Source organism: Opisthocomus hoazin, chromosome 11, assembly GCF_030867145.1.
Source record: "Opisthocomus hoazin isolate bOpiHoa1 chromosome 11, bOpiHoa1.hap1, whole genome shotgun sequence".
Lineage (NCBI taxonomy): Eukaryota > Metazoa > Chordata > Aves > Opisthocomiformes > Opisthocomidae > Opisthocomus > Opisthocomus hoazin.
The window spans coordinates 5,080,887-5,106,365 of record NC_134424.1 but is presented as its reverse complement, the minus strand read 5'-3'; the positions used below and the strand labels follow the sequence as shown (position 1 = coordinate 5,106,365).

Genomic DNA, 25,479 nt, shown 5'->3' with positions numbered 1-25,479 from the left:
TTTCTTTTTCTTTCTTTTTTAACCAGATCTCAGACAATTTAGAGGTAATCCAAGGGGAGTAATATTATAAAAATAAAACCTTGCAGCATTAGATGTATCTTGGAAAGTCACGGTGGTAAAAATTAAGCAAGGCTAGCTGGGGTATTTCATATACTGTCACTACAGTGTATATATATATAAAAAATATATACATAAACCTCATCATTAAACTGATAATAGTCTCTACACTTTTTATTTTGAAAACTCAATCAAACTGCAACTCAAAATTCCTGAAGTGTTAACTGAGTACACACAAGAGATACTACTAAAACTTCAGGCCTCCTTTCTGATTTAGTAACCAAAAAAATCTATTTCATAATATTTTTAATCTATGAACAAAACACAGATAGCTTCTAAGAGAATAAGTTTTACTGAAAAATACACAGGTTTAAAAAAGCAGGTCTGGTAACATTTAATCTCAAACCAATTACAGAAGCAAGACGTGGATTTTAGAAAATTTGTCCAATTAATAATGCTCATTAACTGCACACTTTTAATTCATAAATACAGATGAAGTTGTAAAAAAAATCTCAAACGTGCGATTCTTGTTTTTAGATTTATTTGGTTTTAATGTCTGCCTCTTAACACAGTAAAGATGTGGAAATCAGCACAACTTGAACAGCTGCCAAACAAAAACTTCTTAACAGTGAAGCAATGCTCAGGGGAGTGCACATCATCTCTACCTTGCGGCTTCTTCTGGTAACAGGACTACAGCAATCTTTGGTAGTGTATTAAAACAAACCAACACCTCAATTAATTAATACAGACAAATAATTAAAAGTTAACACATTTTGTATTCATGTTCATGCCGCAACACAAAATCCATTTCTTTTGTTTTTTTTTAAAAAAGGTCACTTAGGAAGTTGTGGTGGCTTGAAACTGCGTACGACGGGGTCTCTTCCTTCGCGCGGACGCCAACGGCAGTTCTGATACTGACCTTTGCGGGTGCAGGCGCGGGCCTGAGGCGCTCACAGAAGTGGGAGGGATGGATCCAGTTAGCCTGATGCATTAGAACTGATTGATGACATTTTATCATGAACATACAGAAACATATCATACAAAAGCATACTATGTAAAAATATTAAAAAAAACATCCTCTCGTAAGTGAGAGGTGTGGAGTTTGTAGGATCTCTCCTTCTAGTCTGAACAGGGGCTCTTCTGAAATCACCACAATTAAAACACTCGTTAACATCATCCCACAGAGGCTTCGTCCCAACAGAAACGTGTTCTCTTTAGTCGCTCGTGTAGTGAACACTTTACTATTTACTTTTACAGCACGTGTGCTGTTGTCAGTGCGAGACCAGATTAAACTGAATATTAGAATAATTGCAGTGCAATTTCTTTCCCTCTTGGGACAAAACCAGTGAGTAAATCTTAACATGATAGGAATGTTTTAAAATGAAAATGGAAAACACATTTCACCGAGCCAGTATTCCCCTACGTACAGCACATCTAGGAAAAGCAACACACCATCTCTGTGCACGTCTGCATTTAACTAAGTACAGCAGAGAAGAAATGAAAGCTTTCTATCTTAATGGAATAGGAACAAATACAATCTGATCGAGAAAACAAACGGCCAAAATATCTTTTTAAAGATATAACAAAAAAAGCTGAAAAACCCAACCAAGCCAGAAGTAATGAATTATACGTTCAGCAGTCAAGGCACCTGGTTTTCCTCATTTTCCCAGTCTGAAATGCTAGAAACTCAAAAGGGCCACTGTGCTGTGTGTTGTGTTTCTGCAGGGCTTCCACCACCCCTCTCCTCAGCCAGACCACCTCGAAACATCAAATAACAGTGAACAAGCTTGGCACTTAATGTTTTCCCCGTTGGCCTTCAAAAGCATGATGCTCCCTGTGTGCTAAGGAAAAGAGAAGGAAAAAAGAATAAAAGAAGACAAAAACTTTGTTGAGGAGTTGAAAAGATGAGCAGACAACATGTGATCGGTCAGAGAAGACATAACACGCCAACAAATGATCTTTGGGAATAGATTGTTTTTATATAGAGTCTAAAATAGGAGATCCCTTAAAAGCCCGAGTGCAAATGGTTCCTCTAAATGAATATTTACATTGAACAGCATGTAGCATTGAGAGGTATCGAAAGATTTGTCTCACAAATTGCATGAACCAGGCACATGAAAGATGAAACCAAATATATTCTACAAGTAAATTAAAAGTATGTTGTATTTGAATGGTAGCTAACTTTTACATTGAAGGGACAAAACCTGTGCTTATTTTTGAAGTAATAATTTTAATGCAATGAGCGATGCTACATTTCCAAATGGTTAATGATAAATCAGGCAGGACATTCCCACAGAAATACCCTACCAGCATCTTCTTTCCCTAAGGGAGGTGGAAATTAACAGTACAAAATACTTACGTTTGTAAAAGACCGCTTTAAAAGATGTGTGTGGCAGCAGTTTATGTATCTTTTCTAAAACCTTTGCTTCACTTGCTAAAGAGGCATTCACGTTCCAGACTTGCACAACATCTTCACGGTCACGAACGCCGACGCTGACCCCTATTACTTCATCATCTGCACAGAAGAGGAAGCATCGTTAGGAATACTTTAGAAGTGAGACATGTCTAATTTGATACTTGTGTATTATGAAACGGTGCCCGAAAGCTGAACAAACCGAAGAAATGAGAAAAAGCAGTCTCCGGTGAGGAGAATACCAATGTTCAAACCACACAAAACAGTTACCAGAAAGAAACAAGCCCTGTATTTATAGAAGCTATTGGAAATATTACCTCATAGTGGTTTTAATAAAGTGCCGTAAGATTATTCATCTTTGCTATTAGCACTCTCATACTTGATTAGACGGGAATCACAAGACTCCCTTCAGTAAGGGTAGCAATGTACACTACTCAAGATAATTTGCCTACAGTTATGTCTATAAGCAAAAATGAGAGGGTGAGGGTGAACCAGCTCAAACCCAAGGAACAGTACCTGGAGGAGATCAGACATCACCTTTCCCAGACTTTGCTCTCTTTTTCCTTTATATTTTGTCAAGGCAGTGACGGGGAGGCGAATAAATAAAAAAATAAAGCCCCAGTCAGGCTGCTGCTGCCAGCACTGGTAACTCCGTCGTTCGCTGAAGAAGCCCTTTTTGGTGTGAAATTCTCCAGATGCAGTTCTGTGGAGAGCTCAGCCCCCAGCAGCGACCTCCACGGCGCAGCAGCACTGAGCATCCCAAGGATGGGGTCAGTAAGGACGACGCAAAGGTGGTGTCAAGAGCACATGGCCAAGGGGGAAAACTACCTCTGTAGCCAGCAGAACATCGTATATCAGCTTAAACTGACCCTGAATCCATCCTGTCAGTATATAAAGGGCAGGAACACTCCCTTCTTGACACCAACTCAGTTTTGCGCATCGAGGATTTTGAAAAGCAGCTACTAGAAATGTCTCTCACAGCTCAACGATTTGAGGCTTGTGTTCTGTATCTTCCAATTCTGCAAGTTGGGAAGGCGATGAGAGAAGTACACTAGTTGAGAAACTCCTTCACCAAATCTTTTGTAGAAAAAACAAAGCCACCGAGGTGAATACACCAGCAGCAGCCTGCTGCCATAGGCCTGCTCTACCATTTCAGCTAGGTGCAAGAGAAACTGTTGGAATGGGTTTTGCTGCACTGCTCTGCGAACCTGAGAAATGCAATTCTTGTCTCTGGCATGACAGGGAAGGGAAGGAACACTCCTAGAGGGATATTCACCGTCACTGCAACAACCAGTTTAATCAGGCATTCAGGCTTAGGAGAGAAGTAAATACGGTCAAAAGAAATGACGGAGAAGCGTTATTTGAACTGAAAAGTTTGTTTAGTAACCATCTCCCAGAAAGCCTTCTCTCTAGGCCAATGGCTCGGTAAGTTCATCACTTGCTTCACCAGCAGTAAGAAACAGTTCTGCAACCAAACCTTAACGAATGAAATGGTCACAGACTTGTACTTGCTTTTCATGACTAAGAAGCAGCATCTGACGATTATCTTAAGTCAGCTAGCATCCTCAGTCCCTTCCCGGAGTCCATTTCCAAATGAAACGTGCAGCCTTGCAAGCCTAGACAAGATATTTATTCTGAAAACAACTTTGTTAAATTATTACCTCTGACCAAAATCACATGTGAGCTTCTGGATGATTAATGCCTGTTTTCCAGTAAACCGACAAAGTATTTTAAGAATATTTATCTAAATTCAATTACATTAAGGATTACCTTGACCTAAGCAGTATTTTTAAGTAATAATGAAAATATTGCTTCTGGGTAGAGTGCCAGCCTGGCAGTCGGGAGAGCCAGGTTTGTGTTATGGCCCTGCTATGGGCTTTTAATGTCAGCATGGGCAAACCAGGCAGCTTCCCTCGACTTCAGGTCTGCACCAGTGCTCCCCTGACAACTCCTAACCCTGCTAGGAGAACGAGGAGGGCTAACGGGGGCATCTACCCAATTTAGTTACTTCCATCAGCGATCGTGCAGAAGCGTCATTTGGAGTTCCAGAATTCTGGCACTGTAGAATTAATATTAATCATTTAAATGCTGGCTAACAGATAGACATTCAATAACTAGAAAACCTGCTGGTTTCACAGGGATGCACAAGCTGTTGAGCTCGAGTCTTGTGCTAAGCCAGTCAGAATACCTTGTCCTCCTCTTAAGGACAACAGGTATGAATATGATTTCCAGCTCTGTCCCCCATATTAAGCAATGTTTCCATGTTCTGCATTCAAGCTCAGTGTTTGTCACACTAGGCTCACTCATTTTTAAAAGTTACCTGCCGCACAGCAATCTGTAAACTGCTCTCCAATAGTTGCTAACAGTAGCTCTTTCCAAACTGCAGCCTAAAAAGGGTGAAAAAGAGAGTTATATTTCCTTTTTTATTTATTAACTTAAAAGCTATGTTTGCTAGCTCAGTTTTGAGTGCGTTCTCTTTCTGAGGTTGTCTAGCAGAACATTTATTGTAAGTACATGTTGTATTATACAAGAAATTTCTTCAATACAGTTGGAGCAAAAATTTAGACCTTGAAAATGCATACTGTTACACAGAATTGTTCTAATAAAATTTTTAAGTATTTAACAGTAAGTTTACCTTTGCTACATCTGTGTCCACGACTCATCCCAAATGCACTAGTTAATACAACACAAGAAAACAGATTTCTCCCAAGAATTTCCCATGAGAAACGTCCATAAGGCTCCACTTGCGATCATTTGTTTCTACAGAGAAGAACGACTCGCCACTTTAAGAAAAGTACCTGAAAACCTTACCAGTAAATGAAATTGATTTATATTTCAAACATCATCTCTGATTTGCCTTGACTATGAAACAAGTCCATTGTTCAACAAATTCAAACGCTCACTAGAGAATTAAAAGAGGGGGAAAAGCTATCTGCCGCTCTTCTCTGGCTCTTAGACTAACTACACTGTCATTTGCTTTTGACACCTGTTATCACCTGAGCCAAAGCCCACACAGAACTTGGAATGTATCTGGACCAACGCGTTCAGTAATACGGTCCAAGGTGTGGGTTCACACGGAGAGAATATTTTAAAATTTTATTTTCTAGAGGAATACATCAACATTATATTTGCCTATATCACCATAATGACTTTTTCCATGTACCGCTTTTAAGGAATGTCTTTTCTGCTGTATGAAGTCAGTTGGAGTTTTAGTACTGTTAAAAACCCCAGCAAATCAAACGCGCCAGGTTAAAACCAAAAAAGCAAGCAGCCACGACGACGACAAACTAGTAAACTGCTTTAATGGCTCTTCCGAGTACTCCTAAGCCATCTTCTAGGATACAAAGGGTTGCCGTGACTCATTATGGTCTCATGCAACGCTGCATATAAAGCCGTGCTACGGGAAGGGCCGTCTGATGCGACAGCTCCCAGGCAGGTTGATGACATCAGCCTCTGCCTGCCAGCGGCACACACTGATGATGGGATGGACCACGCGCCCTCTCGTTACCAGGCGCAGTGCTCACTACTGTGAGTTGTCTTAATGGTCTCGGGGGTAGGGAGCACTTCCTCCAGCAGTAAGCAGTTGCAGGATGAGGCTTATGAGGATCTAAAAGGTATTAGTTTTCATATTAAAAATTGGCATACAGAAGTATCATTGTACACATGCAACAATATTTAAGTGTCGGTATTTTGTCAGTCAGTTTTTCATACCACTTGGAAGGCTGGTATCTTTAGAAAAACTACGTTTTCCTCTCTCCACACCCTCACCAAGAGCTGCTACAGCGCATCATCTTTCTGACTTAGGTCTGTACAAGATGGTTCATCTTAGCCGAGGAGATGCTGTGTGCACATGCGATGAAGAATGAGGCCAAAAAAATGAGAAACAGGCATAAAGGTATTATTTATGCTCTTTACAAAAGCTGACCGAAGTTCACCTTCAGTTAAGCCTTTCAGAAGTGACCTGGCATGTGTGGTACGTAGTCTGAGAGATCAAAAAGTACCTTCATTTCAAAAAGCGGCCATCATTCAGCCTCTGGAAAACACGGCCTCCAAGGTCCCTAAATTCACTGCCCAGTAATACAGGCTCCCCAAACCACTTGTCACTTCTGACAACGTTCACACTTTGGATTATAAGAGGAAAAAGAAGATTTCAGTCTTTTGTGATCCCCTGGGACTGCAGGGGAGGAAAGCTGCAATTCACATACAGGGGAAAAAAAAAAACCCCGCAGGCAAAAATCAATTAAATTTTAGCTGAAATTTCAAGTACCATCTTTCAGCATTTAAAGCCTTCTGCAAGGCTGTCATATTTTCCTGACACTTCACTTCTTGTGTTTAAAGGCCTGATCCAGAACACACACACATAAACACCATGTGTGAAGAGGTCCAATCTCCTCGCCGTGTCAGATCACTGGAAAAGTTGCTCACATGCATTTGATTAAGGGGTGCAAAGAAAAACCCAACTATTTCAGCAGGGCTAGAATGATGACATGCCTGAACAGATTTTCACATTTTTAAATTCCAAGAAACAGAGGGAAAAAAACCTGAATGGCTCTACAGTTTCACAAGATGCACACAAGGTGATTTGACAACGCACTGTTGCCAAAAGAGCTGATCCTACCTGTCTTTTCTCCTTTACACCCTACACCCGTTAAAAAAATTCTGGCCACACGCTCGTTAAAAATAAAATAAACAGGAGACTTTTTGTGACACCAGAGTGCATTAAGCCTGCTCACAAAACAGTCCAACGAGCACGAGAGCCAGTGCAAGAGGGATCCGGAGAGAATGAGCAAGATCTTCCCCCTTCCAGCGGGAGCAAGCCATGAGTTGGGATGAGCTATCGGTAGAAACATTGCCTGGGGCTGGGCCGGGCTACAGAAAGTCACAGCGCTACTCGCAGCCACACGTAGGTGCAAACAAGCCATGCCAAGCAGACATCGTCCGCCGGAGTTTGACAGAGAGTTTAGGAGCATTTCAGTGAAACTCCGAAAGTTGTGCCGGACTGCGTGTGTGGACTTTTGAAGAGCATTACTGAGGTTCCGGCTATAACTTAGCATATAATATTACCAGGAAAATATTTTTATATTTTTCTTTGCATGCTGGTAAGCAAATGGTCTTGAGAACAAAGGTGATTATAAAATAGTGCGTTTGCAAATGGAAATGGAGTATAATGCTGCAGCTTTCACTCGTTTGATAATACACTGACAAGAGTTATTAAAAGCAAGAGACATGGAATTACTGGGAAAGAAACTTTTGCTCATTGTCTTAAAATAAAAGGTCATAGACATTAAAATAGTGTTTGGTTGTTGTGTTGGGTGATGCCAGAACTAAAAAGCTTTACAACAGCTTTATCAGACAGGGTTTAAAGAAATCCCCCCTACTAAACAAGGTCTAAGTAAAAAGTCAGTATAACATACCGTACTTTCTTTGGGGACCTTCATTTTCCATATACCTCCTTTGGCGTTGCCTTCCTCTTCCCTGGTTGTGGGAAATAGATCAGTGAAAATAAACATTCAAATCCACATCTAAATAACCCTATGTTTGGGGTTTCATTTTCCCAGAAAAATCCCATCTGAAATGCAATTACTAACTCCAGGTAGCATGACTCAAGCTAAGACTACTGACATCAGAGATAATTCTTCCATTGTTCATATGAAGTGTATCTCTCAACACCTAATCCCTTTCCTAAATTGTGTGTGTTGGAAAATGCTTACGTTTTCCCTGACTACAGTCCATCTTTGAAGTGGCTGCACACTATATGGGAACCAGCCACAAAGCGATTTTATGTTTTACTATGGTAACCTTTTATTTTGGAAAAACTCTGGCATATTTTCACAGAAGCAGCTTATTACTCTCAAGTTTATCCACTTTAACAAAAGAACATGAGCGCACTTCATTTCAGTTTTGTGACAGCTAGAAATTAATTAACCTTATTAAAAAAATGACTGAAGCTGCCTAGGGTCAGGGCAGACATAACCATTATAAACTTCCTTGTAATGACAAAGGCACAGCGTACAAACCTGTGAGTTTCTCGAGTTTATTCTGTCACAATTCTTTTTGTAAGATTTTAAATGAGGGCATCTAGTTTCCTGTTAAAACTCTGTAAGAGCAAAGTTAAAGGAATAACCTAAAATTCACCTCTGGAATATCTATACCCAGTATGAAACCCATAAAGATTCTCCAGGGTCAATGGTCTCCCACCGATCCAGACAAAGACCGGGCAAAGGAGGGGGGAAACTTTGGAAGGACACCTTCAAAAATCTGCAGTCCTCAATTCTTACTTCACAATTCTCTTTTGCTCCTAAAAAACAATGCTGCAGTTAGGCAGTATACTGTAACTGTAATCTGAGAAAAAGCTTCTCAGCAGTAATTACTGAAAAGGTAGCAGGTTACTGATGAGATCAACCTCTTGCAATCCCTTTCCTCAAATACAGCATCCACATTTACTTTGACAGTCTTAAAACCGATGCAGTATTTTCAGAAAAGATCTTTGCATTTCACACCTCTAACAGTCACTTGCCAAATCAAAACTAAAAACAGAAAAAACAAAGCCCCAAAAGTTCTCACTCAACCTTACCAGGATATCAAGACCTGCACACAATGGCCCAGTTGATTTGCACAGACTTCAACACTTCTTTCAAACCCAGTTTAGCTATCCTGACCAGTCAGAGTATTTTTAGGACAATAATGTAGATCTTCAGATGCATTTCTCTTGAGAAAATTATTTACTCCTTCAGCAGATGAGGACAGAAACCCTCTGTAGTAAGTCACTGTCCAGTTAGACACACTACGGTGAAGTTAAAGAGCTCTGATCTGATCACACTCTATGCAAGCGATGCCAAAGAGACCAAAACTCTTCAGACAGTGCTTAGGCTCTCCAACTGAGATGTGACAGAACTGCACCAGGAAGACGGTACGCAAAACTCAGTTTCTGAAAGGGAAACCTCAATGATTTATTTACTATCCTACAATCAAGTATGAATTTGCTGCAATGAATCACTTCATAATGCCTTCAACTAGTTTTAATCCCAGGTATATGTGCATTTACATGCACATGAAGCATACTTCTGCACAGGTGAATCACAGTTAAGGACCATCAGTCATTTGCGTCCTTACTACACTAGCTTCAGTGGAAAGAAAAAAAAATTGCAAGTTAAAAACCATTGAAATACGAGTAACATACTCCGTGTATTCTTGAATTGAAACTCAGGGTCATACTTTAATTTCTTAACTTCTATTTCTTTCTTACATTTACGTTCAGAGGTGGACAATTAAATTACAGTCTGCGTTTTTAATAAAGATTCTCTAGTCCCAGTCAGTTTTAAGTTTAACAAGATCCTTCAGATATTTCTCTCATAAGTCTCTTCAGTTCAGGCATTTGCAGGCAACAGAAACAAGACACTCCTGACCCACGCCTGCCTCCTTCCACCACCTCAGGTTTTTCCACTGCCCACCCCCACAAATGTGTCATGATAACACAGGTACCAAAGCGGCCGTCTTTCTCCCCGCATTAAATGGTAACTGCATCGCAGAGGCAAATTTGTCACAGGAGGAATGTTGTTGTAGACACTCCAGAAATCCTTTAAAAGAAAAAAAAATACTAGTTGCATTGACACGAGAGAGTAAGTTTCACGCAGATTTACTTTCTTGTTCGTTTTCTCTAAAACAATTACATATCCTCCTAAAGAACTGCCGCCTTCTACGTTATAACAAAATGCTCTGAAAAGAGCTTGTTGCAATTTCACTTCAACTTTTTCATTTTAGATGCCATTTCTGCATAAGGTGGAGGTAGAAGGAAAGGAAGCAGTTGAACTGCGGATTACTTTAGAATCAAAGTCCTGAGAAACAGAGAGAAAAAGAAAAAATCAACATCAGAGTTGCACTATCAGCACAAACCAGTACATAAAACTTCCTTCGCATATTAAAAATATACACTTATATAAAAAATCCACCTCGTTTCACTTAAGACTACTCTGAAACTTCATTATGATTATCTCGAGTTACAAAAACACCACAAACATTAATTCTGTTGAATTAAACGCCTAACCAGCGATTCAGCTGCTTTTTCTAGGTCACAGTGAAAAGTTTCCACCAGCTGCAAAGAACCTGAGATGCACATGTTAACACAGGAACGGGGGAGCAATTGAAAGATCCGAGCTACCAGAACCACCAGACTACTTCCCAGCATTTCTGCTGGTAAAAGCAGAAGCTGTCATGCTTGTCTGGGGTGGATAAAAGGCACCCAAAAGCAGCGGTGAGCAACAGGGAGGGATCACTGAAAAGATCCCAGTCTGCTTTCTTCTTTCTCCAACAGCTGGGAATAAGAAAGGATTTTTCAAGACTTACGTTGCATCAACATGCAGTGATGCAATAGTAAGCATTAGGACAACTCCTTAAGTATTCTCTGATACTTAATCATTAGCACAACTTTAGAAACAAAGTTTGCAACACTATGTGATAAAATTTTGTGGCTCTTCGCAATTCTACCTACCAGCCACTACCACTACCCAGTCAGCAGAAGTGCTGGAAGACTAATAAAGATACAAAAAATTGGTATGAAACACCCATTTCAACCTCCATCTTACTCTCACCCAGTTATGTGCCCAAACCCTAAAGCTGCCGACAGAAGTAAGAAGCAGAGCTATGCCAGCAGACGACTGTGGAAACATTTGAGAGCTCCTGTGTCCTGAACCAGAGACTTAGTTTGGAAGGTTTTGGTTTTCAGACATCCTTCAAGCAGTGCAGACTGGCACTGCTCACTGACTAGCTACTGCCCACAAAGGACAGTGATGAAGTTAATGAAGATTTTGGGTTTGCTTCCCCAAAGGAAGATCATATTATGTGTACGACAGCACAGTAAGACACGTTATGGGCCATGCTGCTGGCTGCTGATAACCTCATCCAGATCAGGAGTCTTCCCAGAGGACCCAAAGGAGTTTTTTGTATTTTAAACCCCAATCTGATGAGAAGAAAACCTGAAGTTTTGTAGCCAATAAAACCTGACCATTTAAATCATGAAGGCTAGGTTCAGAGCAGGAAAACGAGTAACACCAGATACTGTGTACACCAACACGCGGTCTTAGGCTGTCCTTTTTTCAACAGGAACCACTGCAGAGGGTTTTGAAACAAACCCGCTTCTGTTGTCAACTTTAACTTCAGAGCATCACTTCACCGCGTGACGGATGGTGTTGTGCCAGCGCGGAGAGGCGAGAGGGAACCTCTCCCAGGGATCTGCAGGACACTTCCATCCTTTCTGATAGCCTCGTCTCCAGAGAACTCCAAAAGCCAATTCATTTCCTAGGCCAATTAGCTGTGAAGAAACGCCTCATGCAATGTAACAAGTTGTGCAGATGTTCATGAGAAGCCCTTCTTTAAAACTTGAGTAGATCACTACGGCCAGGCTCCTTCAAAGAGAAGGTTTTGGCGTTACCTTAGAATTTCAGAGATTCGGTGGACCAGAGTCATCAGCTTAGCATCAAGGTGAGACAAACGCCAGTTCACTACTTGCTGTGGTATCACAGCAGAAACGCAATTTTACTTGCAAGAGCTGCCCGCTGCTCGGCACTGGCAGACGATACGGAGAACGCAGAATTCCTCACTGCTGCAAATGTTGCATGGTTTAAAAGTACTTGAACTAAAGTCAGTTTGCTAGATTTATTTTTTTTTAAATCCATGCCTGAGAAGAAAAAACGCCATAAGCTGTAACTTTTAGTCTTTGTGTAATGATTTTCCGTATTAAAAAAAATGGAGAAAAGGGAGGACAAATATTTAAAATACATCAAGTATAACAACCCAGTGGAGGTAAAAGTGGAAATTCCGGGAAGTTTAAGAAGAGTGGGCTTGCCTGATCAATCCAGCATGCACCCTCCTTCCCTGGCCTGGGAAGCCAAACGAAATTCAAACGATGAGCCAGTCATGCCACACACCACCAGTAACACTCGCGTTTCATACCACAGGTGAGCAAAGCCGTGAGTGTGACCCATCCGTACGAGGGAAATGGAACCTCAAGGTGTGGAGTCACTCTAACAACGTGTGGCAGCTCCTGCAGCAAAGCTGCGCACCTTACCTGTATCGTTTGCACCATATAGACCCTCTTCAGGTTCGACGCACATTCAGCCGCTGTCGTCCCAGGAAGTGACCTTGAAAACAAAGTCAAGATTAATAAAAATATTTATTTTATCAATGGGGCCGAAGGGAGGTGGATGGGGAAAGTGAATCGTACAAGTGTGAAGTTGAAATATTCAGATGTCAAAGTTGCACAGTAAACTCCAACTCCAATCATCACGAATCATTTAAAGCGAGGAATTCACGCGCTTGTATACCTCTGAATAAATTATTTTGCAAAATCTTTAGATTAACTAGGCAAGCGAGGAGTTTTCCACCAGGAGGAAGCGCGTTCCTCCGCACGGCCGCCCCAGGACACGACAGCCTCGCGGTTCCGACGGCCAGCCCCGGCGCCGAGCCCCGCCAGTTCCCGCCCCGGGACCCTCCTTAACGGCGCCGGGGACCGCCCCGACCCCTCCCCGAGCGCTCCGCGACGCTCCCGCCGCCGCCCCTCAAGGGCCGCCAGGGGGCAGCAGCGCCCGGCCGCGGGGCGGGGCCGGGAGGCTGCGGGGCGGGGGGAGCGGGGCCGGGGGGCTGCGGGCACCGGAGGGCTGGGAGGGACCGGGGGACCGCGGGCACCGGGGGGAGCGGGGCCGGGGGGCTCGAGGGGAAGCGGGGGGCTGGAGGGGGAAGCGGGGGACTGCGGGCACCAGGGGGAGCGGGGCCGGGGGACTGCGGGCACCGGGGGGCTGCGGGGCCGGGGGGCTGGAGGGGAAGCAGGGGTTGCGGACACCGCGGGGAGCGGGGCCGGGGGGCTCGAGGGGAAGCGGGAGGCTGCGGGCACCGGGGGTAGTGGGGCTGGGGGCACCAGGGGGGAGCGGGACCGGGGGTCTCGAGGGGAAAGCAGGGGGCTGCAGGAAGCGGGGGGATGGAGGGGGAAGCTGGGGGCTGCGGGCACCGGGGGTACCGGGGCCGGGGGGCACCCCTGCCGTATTCCCTTGACTTGCATCAAAAGGTGAATTATACGAATGACCACGGGGAACCAGACACCGTCGATGAAAAGGAGCGGCGAGAAGCCACAGAAGAGAAGGTCTCGTAGTCTCAAAGGGGGGGAGGCGCAGGTCGCAGCGACGCGGTTTAACCCGGGCCTGGCTGCTTTTGTACAGGCAGCGCGTGCCTTACTCAGAATTAGACCCTTGGAGGGGAGCTACCGGGCTGGTGAAAGGGGAACGTCCTGCCCAGAAGGCGCCGAAAGCTGGGCGAGTGCCGGAGAAGCACGAAGTCAACAAAAATCCAGGGTAACCAGGAAAAAGGTGAAGGCGGCAGGGGGAGATCGCGACCGCCGACTCCACTGAGAACCAGAAGGACCGCAGCCCCCCCGGCTTGCGAGCATGCGTAGTTAAATCAAGAAGGAATGCACCCTTCAGACGAGTGTAAAACGCCATGAACCAGTCAGAATGAATAATTTCTTTGCTTTTATAAGAGTATATAGTCCCTGTGACTCTGCTAAGCGGGGTGCCGGCTTCGTGGAATCATCCCCTAGCACCCCTACCTGCGCAAATGTGCAGTGAAGACAACACCTCCGCTCTGCACCTCGCACACGGGCCAACGATCCCGCCGGTGCGACAGGAGGGAGGGCGGCAGGCAGCGGGGCCTCCCCTCACCCCCGCGGCAGCACCGGTGATGCCTGACCCCGCAGCAAGCTCCTCGGCATCCCCGAGCGGCTGGGACACGCACACGGGCTGGGGAGAAGGCCAAGTCCCAGAGGACGGCTCTCTGTTCTGGTGCGGTCAGCCACATAACCCGACACACGCCGGCAACAGCCAAGACTTCAGGCAGCTCTTCCATCACCAGCATTTATTTCTCCAAGCCACATCTACGACCGGCACTTCCCACAAAGCCGAGAGGTGCTTGGGTTGGTTTCACTGCCACACCTCGGGGTTACGCTGATGTACACCCGGCACAGCTTAGCTTCTCTAGCTCACCCTCATACTGCCTATTTCCAAATCACAGAATCACAGAATGGTTTGGGTTGGAAGGGATCTTAAAGATCATCTGGTTCCAACCCCCCTGCCATGAGCAGGGACATCTTCCACCAGACCAGGTTGCTCAGAGCTCCATCCAACCTGGCCTTGAACCCTGCCAGGGAGGGGGCAGCCACAGCTTCTCTGGGCAACCTGGGCCAGTGTTTCACCACCCTCATGGGGAAGAATTTCTTCCTAATATCTCATCTAAATCTGCCCTCTTTTAGTTTAGAGCCATTCCCCCTTGTCCTATCACTACACACCCTTGTGAAAAGCCCCTCTCCATCCTTCCTGTGGGCCCCTTCAGGCACTGGCAGTTGCCCTAAGGTCACCCTGGAGCCTTCTCTTCTCCAGGCTGAACAGCCCCAGCTCCCTCAGCCTGTCCTCATAGGAGAGGTGCTCCAGCCCTCTGATCATCTTCGTGGCCTCCTCTGGCCCCGCTCCAACACATCCATGGCCTTCTTATGTTGGGGGCTCCAGAGCTGGACGCAGGACTCCAGGTGGGGTCTCAGGAGAGCGGAGTAAAGGGGCAGAATCCCCTCCCTCGCCCCGCTGCCCACGTTTCTCTTGATGCAGCCCAGGATACAGTTGGCTTTCTGGGCTGCAAGCGCACATTGCTGTCTCATGTTGAGCTTCTCATCCACCAGTACCCCCAAGTCCTTCTCCTCAGGGCTGCTCTTGAGCCGCTCTCCGCCCAGCCTGTACTTGTGTTTGGGATTACCCCAACCCACGTGCAGGACCTTGCACTTGGCCTTGTGAACTTCATGCGGTTCACACAGGCCCACCTCTCCAGCCTGTCCAGGTCCCTCTGAATGGCATCCCTTCCCTCCAGCGTGTCAACCACACCACACAGCTTGGTGTCGTCGGCAAACGTCGGCAAATTCCCATCTGGAAAATGATGCACTCCATCAATGACGCCCTGACCACACCCCATCATCTTAAAGGTCTTTTCCAACCTAAATGATTCTATTTATCACCTTCATCAGAACTCCTCGGTGCATGCGACACGGGAGGGTGCATCCACATCCCCAGACACCACTGGCTCCTGTCACTGCACATGGTAACACCCATTCTCAAATTCCCAGCACACACCCCCACAGGCACAATTCCAGGGGAATGAGGTCAAAATTGCTAAGGCACATTCCATTTGTTCAAACTGGAAACATTTTTTCCCCTTCAGAAGCTGAAGTGGGAGTTCTAAAGAAAAACGGAGATCAAAGTCAAAGCAACCTCCCATTGCACCTCAGAAGGGGAAACAAAAATGTGTAAAATGACTAAATCTGGAAACAGAAGCAGCAGAACAGATTTAGGGAAACAAAAGAAAACACAGTCGTTGCTCAGGTACCTGCTGAAGAAAGAATAAAGGCAAACCAGATCTTGGTAACCTCCCCATCAGAGTGGCTGTTTGCCCCGATACGTCTTATCAGCATGAAATACATCCAGGAAAATACTAAAGTAACTCTCAGTTGTTGCAGATATAACTCGGGCTCTGGGGCAAAAACTTGACATTCATGTAAAAGAAGAAATTTAATACGGAAAACTACTGAAACAGCATCATATTTTCAAAACTTCAATAACAGCTCCAATGTTTTTTGAAGGCTCCTATCAAAATAAGTTACTTTAAAAATAAATACAAAACCAGCCGAGAGTTCCCTCGCAACCTCTTCACTATAGAACAGACAAACTAACATCTACTTTCTATCTGCCTGCTAATCACTAGAGACAAGAGTAGACTGCAGAACTGAGGAGAACACAGTGTTACATGTCCAAATCTCAAAAATCACTTTAACTAGAGGTTATAAAAACAAACAAAAAACCCCCCCAACCAACCACTGGGGTGTAGGTTCTAGTCCTGCGGCTCATGAACCACAAAAGCTCCCGTGGGAAAACTGGTAACTCGAAAACAACAACAAATGAAACTTTCATCAATGAGCTCAAAAGGGGTAAGATGGTTTTAGGGGTTTCTTTGTTGCTTGGTTTGGGGTGGGTTCTGGTGGGTTTTCTTTTTGTTTCTTTTGGGGGGTTTCTTGGTTTGTTTGGGGTTTCTTGTGGGTTTTTTTTGTTTGGTTGTTTTTTTTCTTGAACACTCTATACTCAGCATTGAACAAAAAAAAAAAAAGAGAAATTCACAGTATTTAACGGAGACAGTCAGTCAGAGGGCTCCTGAATGCACACAAAAAACCCAGTAAGTTAAAACAGACAAAAAACTTCGCAGGTGATTTAGCTATGTTTGTCAGTAGGGAGCAGTGGATTTGCAACAAACTACCACTCTAGTAGTAGTTTCCCTAGTTGCTGCTTCTCTACTAACACTTTGTTTCATGTTTTATAGAACAGAAACAGGCAAAACCCAAGAGAACTGTGCCTCTTGGTGTCTCCCCGCTGTCCAAGAAATCCCTTCTCTTCCGCACGACTTCTGCCGGTTCGCTAACTTAGCAGCCCCCAACACATACTGGGTTAACTTTGTTGTACAACGGATAGTATCATCTCTGCTCACACTGATACTGCCACGGAGATGCTGCACTAGTAAGGTCTATTCAAATACAAGATTAAAATCTATTTGCTAAGGACAGCCTTCAAAAGTTATCTAGATAATCACGCTAGCCATTTAGCAAATTCAATGCCATTTAAAAGAGCAGCAAAGACCGACAGAATATTCCACTCTGAGGTTATAAAATGGTTCATTCTGATAGTTGCAAATGACATTTTTCAGAGAAACTATGTGACCAGCTGGCAGAAAACACCAACCGACCAGCAAACTGCGTGTTTTAAAAGCTTATGTGAGTGACCATTTATTTCTAATAACCTGCCTGGCAAGTGCTCCATGCCCACGAGATTGCACAGCATTATTTCACCCAGCTCTTGAAAGCGTCACTGATTTATGGGCCTGAGCATGAACCCCCAAACTTCTTTACTGAAAAAAGAAAAAAGAAAAACCATTGAAGGGACTGCAAGTGAGAAAATGATGACATGCATCAATTTAAAAGTTCAGGATCACTTGCTGCAGAAATTACACCTGCACAAATTTGGTTTAATGGATGAGCATTAAGGCAGAGACCGTATTTTAATCACAGACAGACAGACAGAAGGAAAAGTCTCAGAATTTCCTGAAAAATTACAGGTTCCTGACAAATTTGAACCACAGTGATTCTGTGATAGCCATCCATAAACTCAGCAGATCAGCATAAGTGACAACTGAGTGGTTTTTGAGCCTTGGAACCCATTGAAATTGGGATTTTTTAGGTTTTTTTTTACTGAGTACACAAAGTAAGTTTAGATTAAGATAGCAGAAATGGTAGACGACTTCCAAGTGAAGGAATCTGTAGACATTCCTATTTCTGTAACTCTTCCAGCAAACACACTGTAAGCTACGAGTAGTAAGATGGTTCTGTGCTTTGCGAAAAACCACAATACCCATGCTACTATAAAACAGGAACCCTGCAAATACCGACCCTTAAAATGAAGCCATTACAGGACTCCTCCCTTTCGTATAATTTTACTGCCATCAACAATACAATCACTCCAATGATGTGCCATACTGCACAGTCAATTATTGCCACGGCGAACAACTGATTTCCAAGCAACCCAACAGCCCCTGTGAATCCCCAGGAACATGCCAAGAAGAGGGGGGACAGGTTCTCCCAGCTGGACCCCAAGCAACGGCCAGACACCAACAGCTCTTCTGGGGATGGAGATCGGCAGTCTGTTGCCACATCACCTACCAAGGCACATCTGGGCTCCCCACGGAGAAGCCTGCACGTAAACTACTCAACAGTCCTCCTGGCCCGCCTGTTTTGTGCCTTGCAACACCGCTTTTCTGCATCTTCCAAATCTTTAATGGAGAAATTTTAGTGCAATATTAGGAATAATCTAGTTGCCTAACCAGGCCAGACCCACCATACAGCATCTCCCAGTAAACCACGCAGGCGCCAGTTAAAACTGGGAGATGGAAACAGGAATAACCTACGTGAACTGAATCCTGAAGCCTGCTTGCTTCGCTACTCCATCATTATTCCAGCAGGAATAAAGAACAAAGGATACAAAGATAAATTCCATTGTTTTATCCATGAATAAACCTCCAGGTGGTTGTGCTTATGTTAATGGCTGATGCTGAACTGTAGCTCTTCTGTTTCCCTGCAAAGAATTAAGGACAGAAGTTGTTTCATATGTGCTCACACTGGCCTTTGTTTCCCAGTGGGAATCTCATCACAGCTTTAGCGGGAGCTTTAAAAGCTGCTAAGCGCTTTTGAAAATACCACTGCAAGTGCTTAGCTGCAACTGCTTTTGGTATAAATAAGCAAAATATTTACTTACAAACCATAAACTCAAAAACATGCTGTGGCAACTAAATAAATCTGGTAATCCGTTCCGAATACAAAGACTGATTTTAAGCCATCAAAGCCTGTCAAAATGCATTTACCGGCTTGAACGTTCTTATAATATTAACCATCATTTTTCATTGTAAGCCACCTACTCATAAGCTTTAATGGATGAAACAGATGATCTTGGATAAATAAGATTTTGCTGTAGAAAAGGAAATTAAGTTTAGTTTCAAATTTCTGATGTGCTCATTTATGAAGATTCACAATTATGAAAATGGTTCAGTTATCAGAATTTATCTACTAAACTTCATTTCTATAGAACTCGGTGTAACATGCAGAAAGAAAAATCAGCATAGAAGGATAATATGTTTATTTAAGAATATTTTCAGTTTCCTGGAGTAGACTAATAACATTGCAGTACATTTGACAATGTTTATAAGCATATTCTTCCTCTCAGATACAGAGGAGTTAAGCTAGTCTTGCAATAGACACAAAATTACCTAACAAGCAGTTAGAAGTCAGGCACGAAGACGAGGCAGGCAGGCCATGATCCTGCAACGCGATTACACTGCTGCAAAGACTTTCATGGAAGCAAGCACATCTTTGACAAGGTTTATCTACAAATGAGACTTCTGTACCAGGCTTTTGTGTGATCTGTGCTCAGTTTCTGACAGCAGTGATTTGTAAAGAAGGGTACTGGTAATTTCTTTACTATTGACTGAAAGTGGTCTGTCAGCAACGCTGGCAGTTCAGATAGAGTTAGATCTTCAAAAGATGGCTTTGTGCAAGGACGTGCAACATCTTCATTATTGCACATGCGCTCACACATTGCACCAAAACCTGACAAAACCTCAGGCTTCTCATCCTGAGACTGAAAAATCAGACAGCTACTAGTATGTTCCCTCTGTTGTTTTGGTAGGGAAAGGCTTTCTTGGTGTTCCACTAAACACAGGATGGCATGGATCTCATGTGGATTGAGAGCTGCCCTGAGGAGCAGGACTTGGGGGTGCTGGCTGACAAGAAGCTCAACACAAAACTTTTCACTACGAGGGTGGGGAGGCACTGGGACAGGCTGCCCAGAGCAGTTGTGGCTGCCCCATCCCTGGAAGTGTTCAAGGCCGGGTCAGATGGGGCTTTGAACAGCCTGGTCTGGTGGAAGGTGTCCCTGCCCATGGCAGGGGCGTTGGAACTAAATGATCTTTAAGGTCTCTTCCAACCCAAGCCATTCAATGATTCTACACAATACCCAGGCTAAGTAACAGCCATGATTTGCAAGGTTCACAAAGTAGGGTATTTGCATCATGCCCATACATAAATCAAAAAGCACAACCAGCTTCACAGCTTTGCATTTACACAAAGATTGCACCCAGATCCCCAACCCCAAATCCTATTAACAGATGGTTTCAAGTGCCTAAAATGGCTTGTTATCCAGGACATCCCAGCCTTTGATGGTCATTTCACTTGACTTCTCCTTTTGTGCAATCCCTGTGTTCAATGTGCTACACAACATGAATACAGCGACCAGATTTATGGAATCATGGAATAGCTTGGGTTGGAAGGGACCTTTGAAGGTCATCTAACCCAATCCCCCTGCAGTGAACAGGGACATCTTCAACTGGATCAGGCTGCACAGAGCCCCGTCCAACCTGACCTCGAATGTTTCCAGGCATGGGGCATCTCCCATGTCTCTGGGTAACCTGGTCCAGTGTTTCACCACCCTCATCATAAAAAACTTCTTCCTTATGTCCAGTCTGAATCTACCCTTTTTAGTTTAAAACCATTACCCCTGCTAAAAAGCCTATCCTCATTTTTCTTACAAGCCCCCTCTACATACCGGAAGGCTGCTGTAAGTTCTCCCCAGAGCCATCTCTTCTCCAGGCTGAACAGCCCCAGCTCTCCCAGCCTTTCCTCCCAGCAGAGGGGTTCCAGCCCTCGGATCATTGCTGTGGCCTCCTCTGGCCCTGCTCCAACAGCTCCAGGTCTGTCCTGTGCTGAGGGCTCCAGAGCTGGACTGTTTGTAAGAGATTTGTAATCCTTGGTTTTAATTTGTTATATTCAGTGATGCATACTGACACTGTGTTGTGGAAAACTGGAAGACTACACAGTGTAGCAGAAGCTAGAAAGGCACCTTTTCATCTCAAAGCCAGAGGCCACTATAAGCAGGACCCTGCACCAATCCAGAGCCTCACCGAGGTAAACAGGAGTGTGAAGAGCCACCACCACAAATCAGCTTCCCAAGGTGGCACCCGAGGCATCTATCTGCAAGGCTTGCTGAAATTCCCCATACCCCACAACATCACTGCATGCAAAAACACCACGAAGGAGACATGTACGTATGTATGAACATGGAAACCTGCAGAATGGACAGATGACACAGCAGATCTAAAGCCCCGGGTTCAAAACTTGTAGCACATGACCTTAAAACATTTTAACAGTTATAAAGGAAATCTTGCTTCTCTTAAGAGAAACCCAACAGCTCCTCTGAAACTGCTGACCTGCTAGCATTTGAAGATCACAGACTGGATCTTATTTGTCAAACTGGCGAATAATATTCTCCCAAACGCGTTCATCAGGCTCACTTTCCTGAAGTATGTACGGGGTAAGATAGAAGAGAGATATCAGATGGCTGCTATTTCAGACACACATACCAAGAATGGCTTAGCGCTTACGGGAAACGCAGATGCCCCGCGACACGTGTGAGATAATGGCAACGAACCAGAGCATGGTCACAGGATCCCAGCCTCCAGATGTCAAGCCTGTGCCAAGGCATTCACAGAAACAAGTGCTGATGTAGATAAAGCAACGGCATTTTCTTCTAAAGCAGGAGATTTATCGAGTGACACTATGATAAAAAGGAGGTCATGAATCCCTTCGTAGCATATCACTACTTGCTATAGAAAGTACTGCCTAGCTGATGGATATTTATTTTAAGTGTGACTTAATGAAAAGATAAATTTTGGAGATGTTAGAATGTATGTCATGGATTTCCCTCACAGTAATTTAATAGAAATGGATAACTACATACCCATCTCAACATCTATTTATCTTTAAGCATCACTTCTTCCTGCTTTTCAGTCCAAGTGCAGGGTAAAATGTAGCAGCAGTCAAAAATCAATACCGTCTCATGAGGAAACATCACTGCTCCACACGATGTGTTACTAAAGCAAGTTAAAAAAGTGCCCACAATTATCTTCTGCGGACAGTCCATCCTACACAAGCCTCAGCAATGACCCCTCCATCGAGTCCGTGTGGGTGTACCAACAACTGTCACAGCCACTTCTGCGGGACCCTGCAGAGAGCCACCAACCTCCACACACTGCAGTCAATTAAGTTTGTGCTTCCATCTCTTGGGTGCTTTTTAATGCCTTAAATGGTTTTTAAACGTACGAAGCACGCCTTGTTTGCTGTGACTCTTGTTCCCTGCCATTACTCTATCACTGTTGCTGGTAAACAAAACAGTGTTTTGAGTATATATAGTCGCACTTTATTTTTTCCTCATACATACACTCCTAGTTTTACAAGTTAAGGAACAACAATACTACCTAATTAAATGCACTTATATGTGATCAGAAAGAAGAAAAGGAAAAAAAACCCTATAGAATAACTGAATTTGAAAAGTCTCAATTACAGTGGAACCAAGACTTAGGAAAAAAAAAAAATCATGATGCAAGGCAGGAACTTGAAATGGATTTTAACTTGATTATGGAAGATAGATGTTGATTATAAACAATAGCATGCTTATCTCCACATGGCTTGTGTAAACAAACAGATCAGGACGGTAGCTCGCCTCAGTGGAGTCCAAATGGTGCTTTTTGAAAACAAACAGAAAACACAACTCAGACCCTGAACCCCACCATAACTACGTCCTGAGCTCCAGAAACAATTTGTGGGGTTATTTATAAGATTTGATCGGTGTGCTTTCAACAGTTTATTGCTATTTCTCTGTCGTAAGTTGAAGACTTACCAGAAAAAAAAAAAAAAGAGGAGAACTTTACCAATAGCATGAGGCAGTGTGTTGAGGGGCACAGAGGCTTGTGCAGGAGAGAACTTTCCTTCGGGAGCGGGGGAGAGGAGCAATACAACACAACACTGAGAAAAGGCAAACCTAGAAGACTAAAACTGAGATGCCAGAAAATACGCACTGGAAAAGAAATAAAAAAAAACCAAACAATACCAGACTCTGATTTTAACCTTTCTGTTTCAGTTTTGACTTTGGTACTTTCCCCTCTGCCCAGCTGCACCCAGCCCGGGGGGGACAGGACTCCACAGCCCCTGGAGACCCAGAAAAAACTTCCCGCCCACGCCCCCCAGCACGGCCAGACGAACATCGCAGTTGGTTAATGAACTGTAGCTAATCCGTCCACGCAGATCACCGCAGGGCTGAGGCACCGCTCACCCACGGGAGCCAAACCCCGCGGCTGCAGGCGCGCGGAGCCGGCGGCGGGGGCTGGGCTCCGCCGGACAGAGCCTGCGGCAGCAGAGCACAACCCCCAGCCTTCTATTCCCGGGGCTGGCGAGCCCCCCGCCCAAATTCAGAGCTTAAAACCCCGCCGGCGTTGCCCGAACGGACGCGCGGCCGCAGACCCGCAGGCGCCCCCCAGCCCCCCCTCAGGGGCGAACGAGCCCCTCCCGCGCGCCCCCTCAGCGCCGCGCCGCCCGCCCGCCCGCCGGGCCGGAACTGGTGTGGAGCGGGGATGGATTTGGGGGATCCCCCCCACGGGGGTGTCCCCCCCGCCCCGACCCCCACTCACTTGTCCAGCCAGAAGGTCCAGGGCGAGTGGAGCGGCAGCCCCCCCGGCGCCCCCGCCTGCCCGCCCCGCTGTCCGGGGGGGGTCAGCGCCATCTCCCCGCCGGGGCGGGCCGGCGAGGGGACGGGACACGGGGCGCGGGGGGGGGGGGGGCCGGGAGCCGGGCGAGGGGAGGGACGGAAAACGAGATCAGCCAGGGCAAGGGCAGGGTCCTGCACCCGCGGAGGAACAGCCCCGCGCATCATAACAGGCTGGGGCGGATCTGCTGGAGAGCAGCTCTGCGGAGAGGCATCTGAGTGTCCCGGGGGATGACAGGCTGACCATGAGCCAGCAGCGTGCCCTGGGTGCTAAGAAGGCCAGTGGGATCCTGGGGTGCATTAGGAGGAGTGTGGGCAGCAGGTCGAGGGAGGTTCTCCTTCCCCTCTGCTCTGCCCTGGTGAGGCCCCATCTGCAGTGCTGTGTCCAGTTCTGGGCTCCCCAGTTCAAGAAAGATGAGGAGCTACTGGACAGAGTCCAGCGCAGGGCTACGAGGATGGTGAGGGAACTGGAGCATCTCTCCTGTGAGGAGAGGCTGAGGGAGCTGGGCTTGTTAAGCCTGGAGAAGAAGGCTGAGAGGGGGACCTTATAAATGCCTCTAAATATCTGCAGGGTGGGGGTCAGGAGGACAGGGCCAGACTCTTTTCAGTGGTGCCCAGCGACAGGACAAGGGGCAATGGGCACAAACTGAAGCAGAGGAAGCTCCAGCTGAACCCGAGGAAGAACTTCTTCCCTCTGAGGGTGACGGAGCACTGGCACAGGCTGCCCAGGGAGGCTGTGGAGTCTCCTTCTCTGGAGATATTCAAGACCTGCCTGGACGTGGTCCTGTGCAGCCTGCTCTGGGTGACCCTGCTTCGGCAGGGGGTTGGACTGGGTGACCCACAGAGGTCCCTTCCAACCCCAAACGTTCTGTGATTCTGTGACACACAGGGACAAGGGGGGGGGGGGGGGGCGAGGGGGCAGTGGGAAGCCCAGACAAGGGGACAGATGGGTGAGGGCAGGAGGGAGCTACACCAATGGCAACAGCGAGGGAGGGAGGTGGCCTGGGTGGCTCCAGAAAGGGGCCCTGACTCTGACCCAGCACACCCACTCATCCCCACCCACGTCCCATGTGGATCCGCTTCATCAGGCCATTGCAGGGACCCACAGCCATAAGGCGGTGGGGCAGGCGGGGTGCCCAATGCCACCGTCCCGCACCGAGCACCCTGCTAGCAGCACCCTCTTGCACCGCAGAGCTGATGGGGCTCTGGGGCTGCCTTTCCGAAGGTGATAACCTTCGGGCTCAGTTTCGCTTGGCAATGCTGGCGAGAAACCTAAATCTCCCTAAAAATACAAGTTTTAGGACACAAAACGCTGGCATGTTCACAAAATGAAAGGATGAGTACTGTGCAAACTGACTGCTGAGACAATAACACAACGACGACCCTTTCCAGACTCGGGGAAGGGGGGATACATTATCCATCTTCTCTACAGCCGATTTAATTTACGTGTTTGGTTTTACAGGGGGATGTTCCTCATAATCCAGCATGGACATGTGCTAAAAGCCTCATGTTCTTTTTATAATAGTATTTTTTTTTTAATTAAGATTCTCCCCAGTGGGACTATGCACAGTAGTAAAGTTAAACACCCACATAAGTGATAGCAGGATCAAAGACCGTGAATCACATAGGTTTCCTTACAAGAACACTTTGTGAGATGAATAATTTTATATATACTTCATCCTAAAAGAAAAAAAATCAATAAAGATACACTCCTTTAAAGAAAAAAATCTAGCAGTAATAAAGGGCAGAGATCACCCATAAAAAGCAGTCTGTACAGCGACAATGAAGAAACAAAAAAAG

At 45.5% G+C, this 25,479-nt stretch overlaps 1 protein-coding gene across 1 annotated transcript; it reads right to left on the bottom strand.

The window, feature by feature from the left end:
• Positions 1-408: 408 nt before the first annotated feature.
• On the bottom strand, positions 409-23,734 carry EIF4E3 (eukaryotic translation initiation factor 4E family member 3). The gene is made up of 7 exons (XM_075432680.1): positions 23,606-23,734; positions 12,534-12,606; positions 9,953-10,047; positions 7,885-7,945; positions 4,791-4,857; positions 2,417-2,572; positions 409-1,898 (listed from the first exon to the last, which is right to left on the bottom strand). The coding sequence occupies exons 1-7, from the start codon at positions 23,695-23,697 to the stop codon at positions 1,852-1,854; spliced, it is 591 nt and encodes a 196-aa protein (XP_075288795.1). The 5' UTR covers positions 23,698-23,734; the 3' UTR covers positions 409-1,851.
• Positions 23,735-25,479: the final 1,745 nt, after the last annotated feature.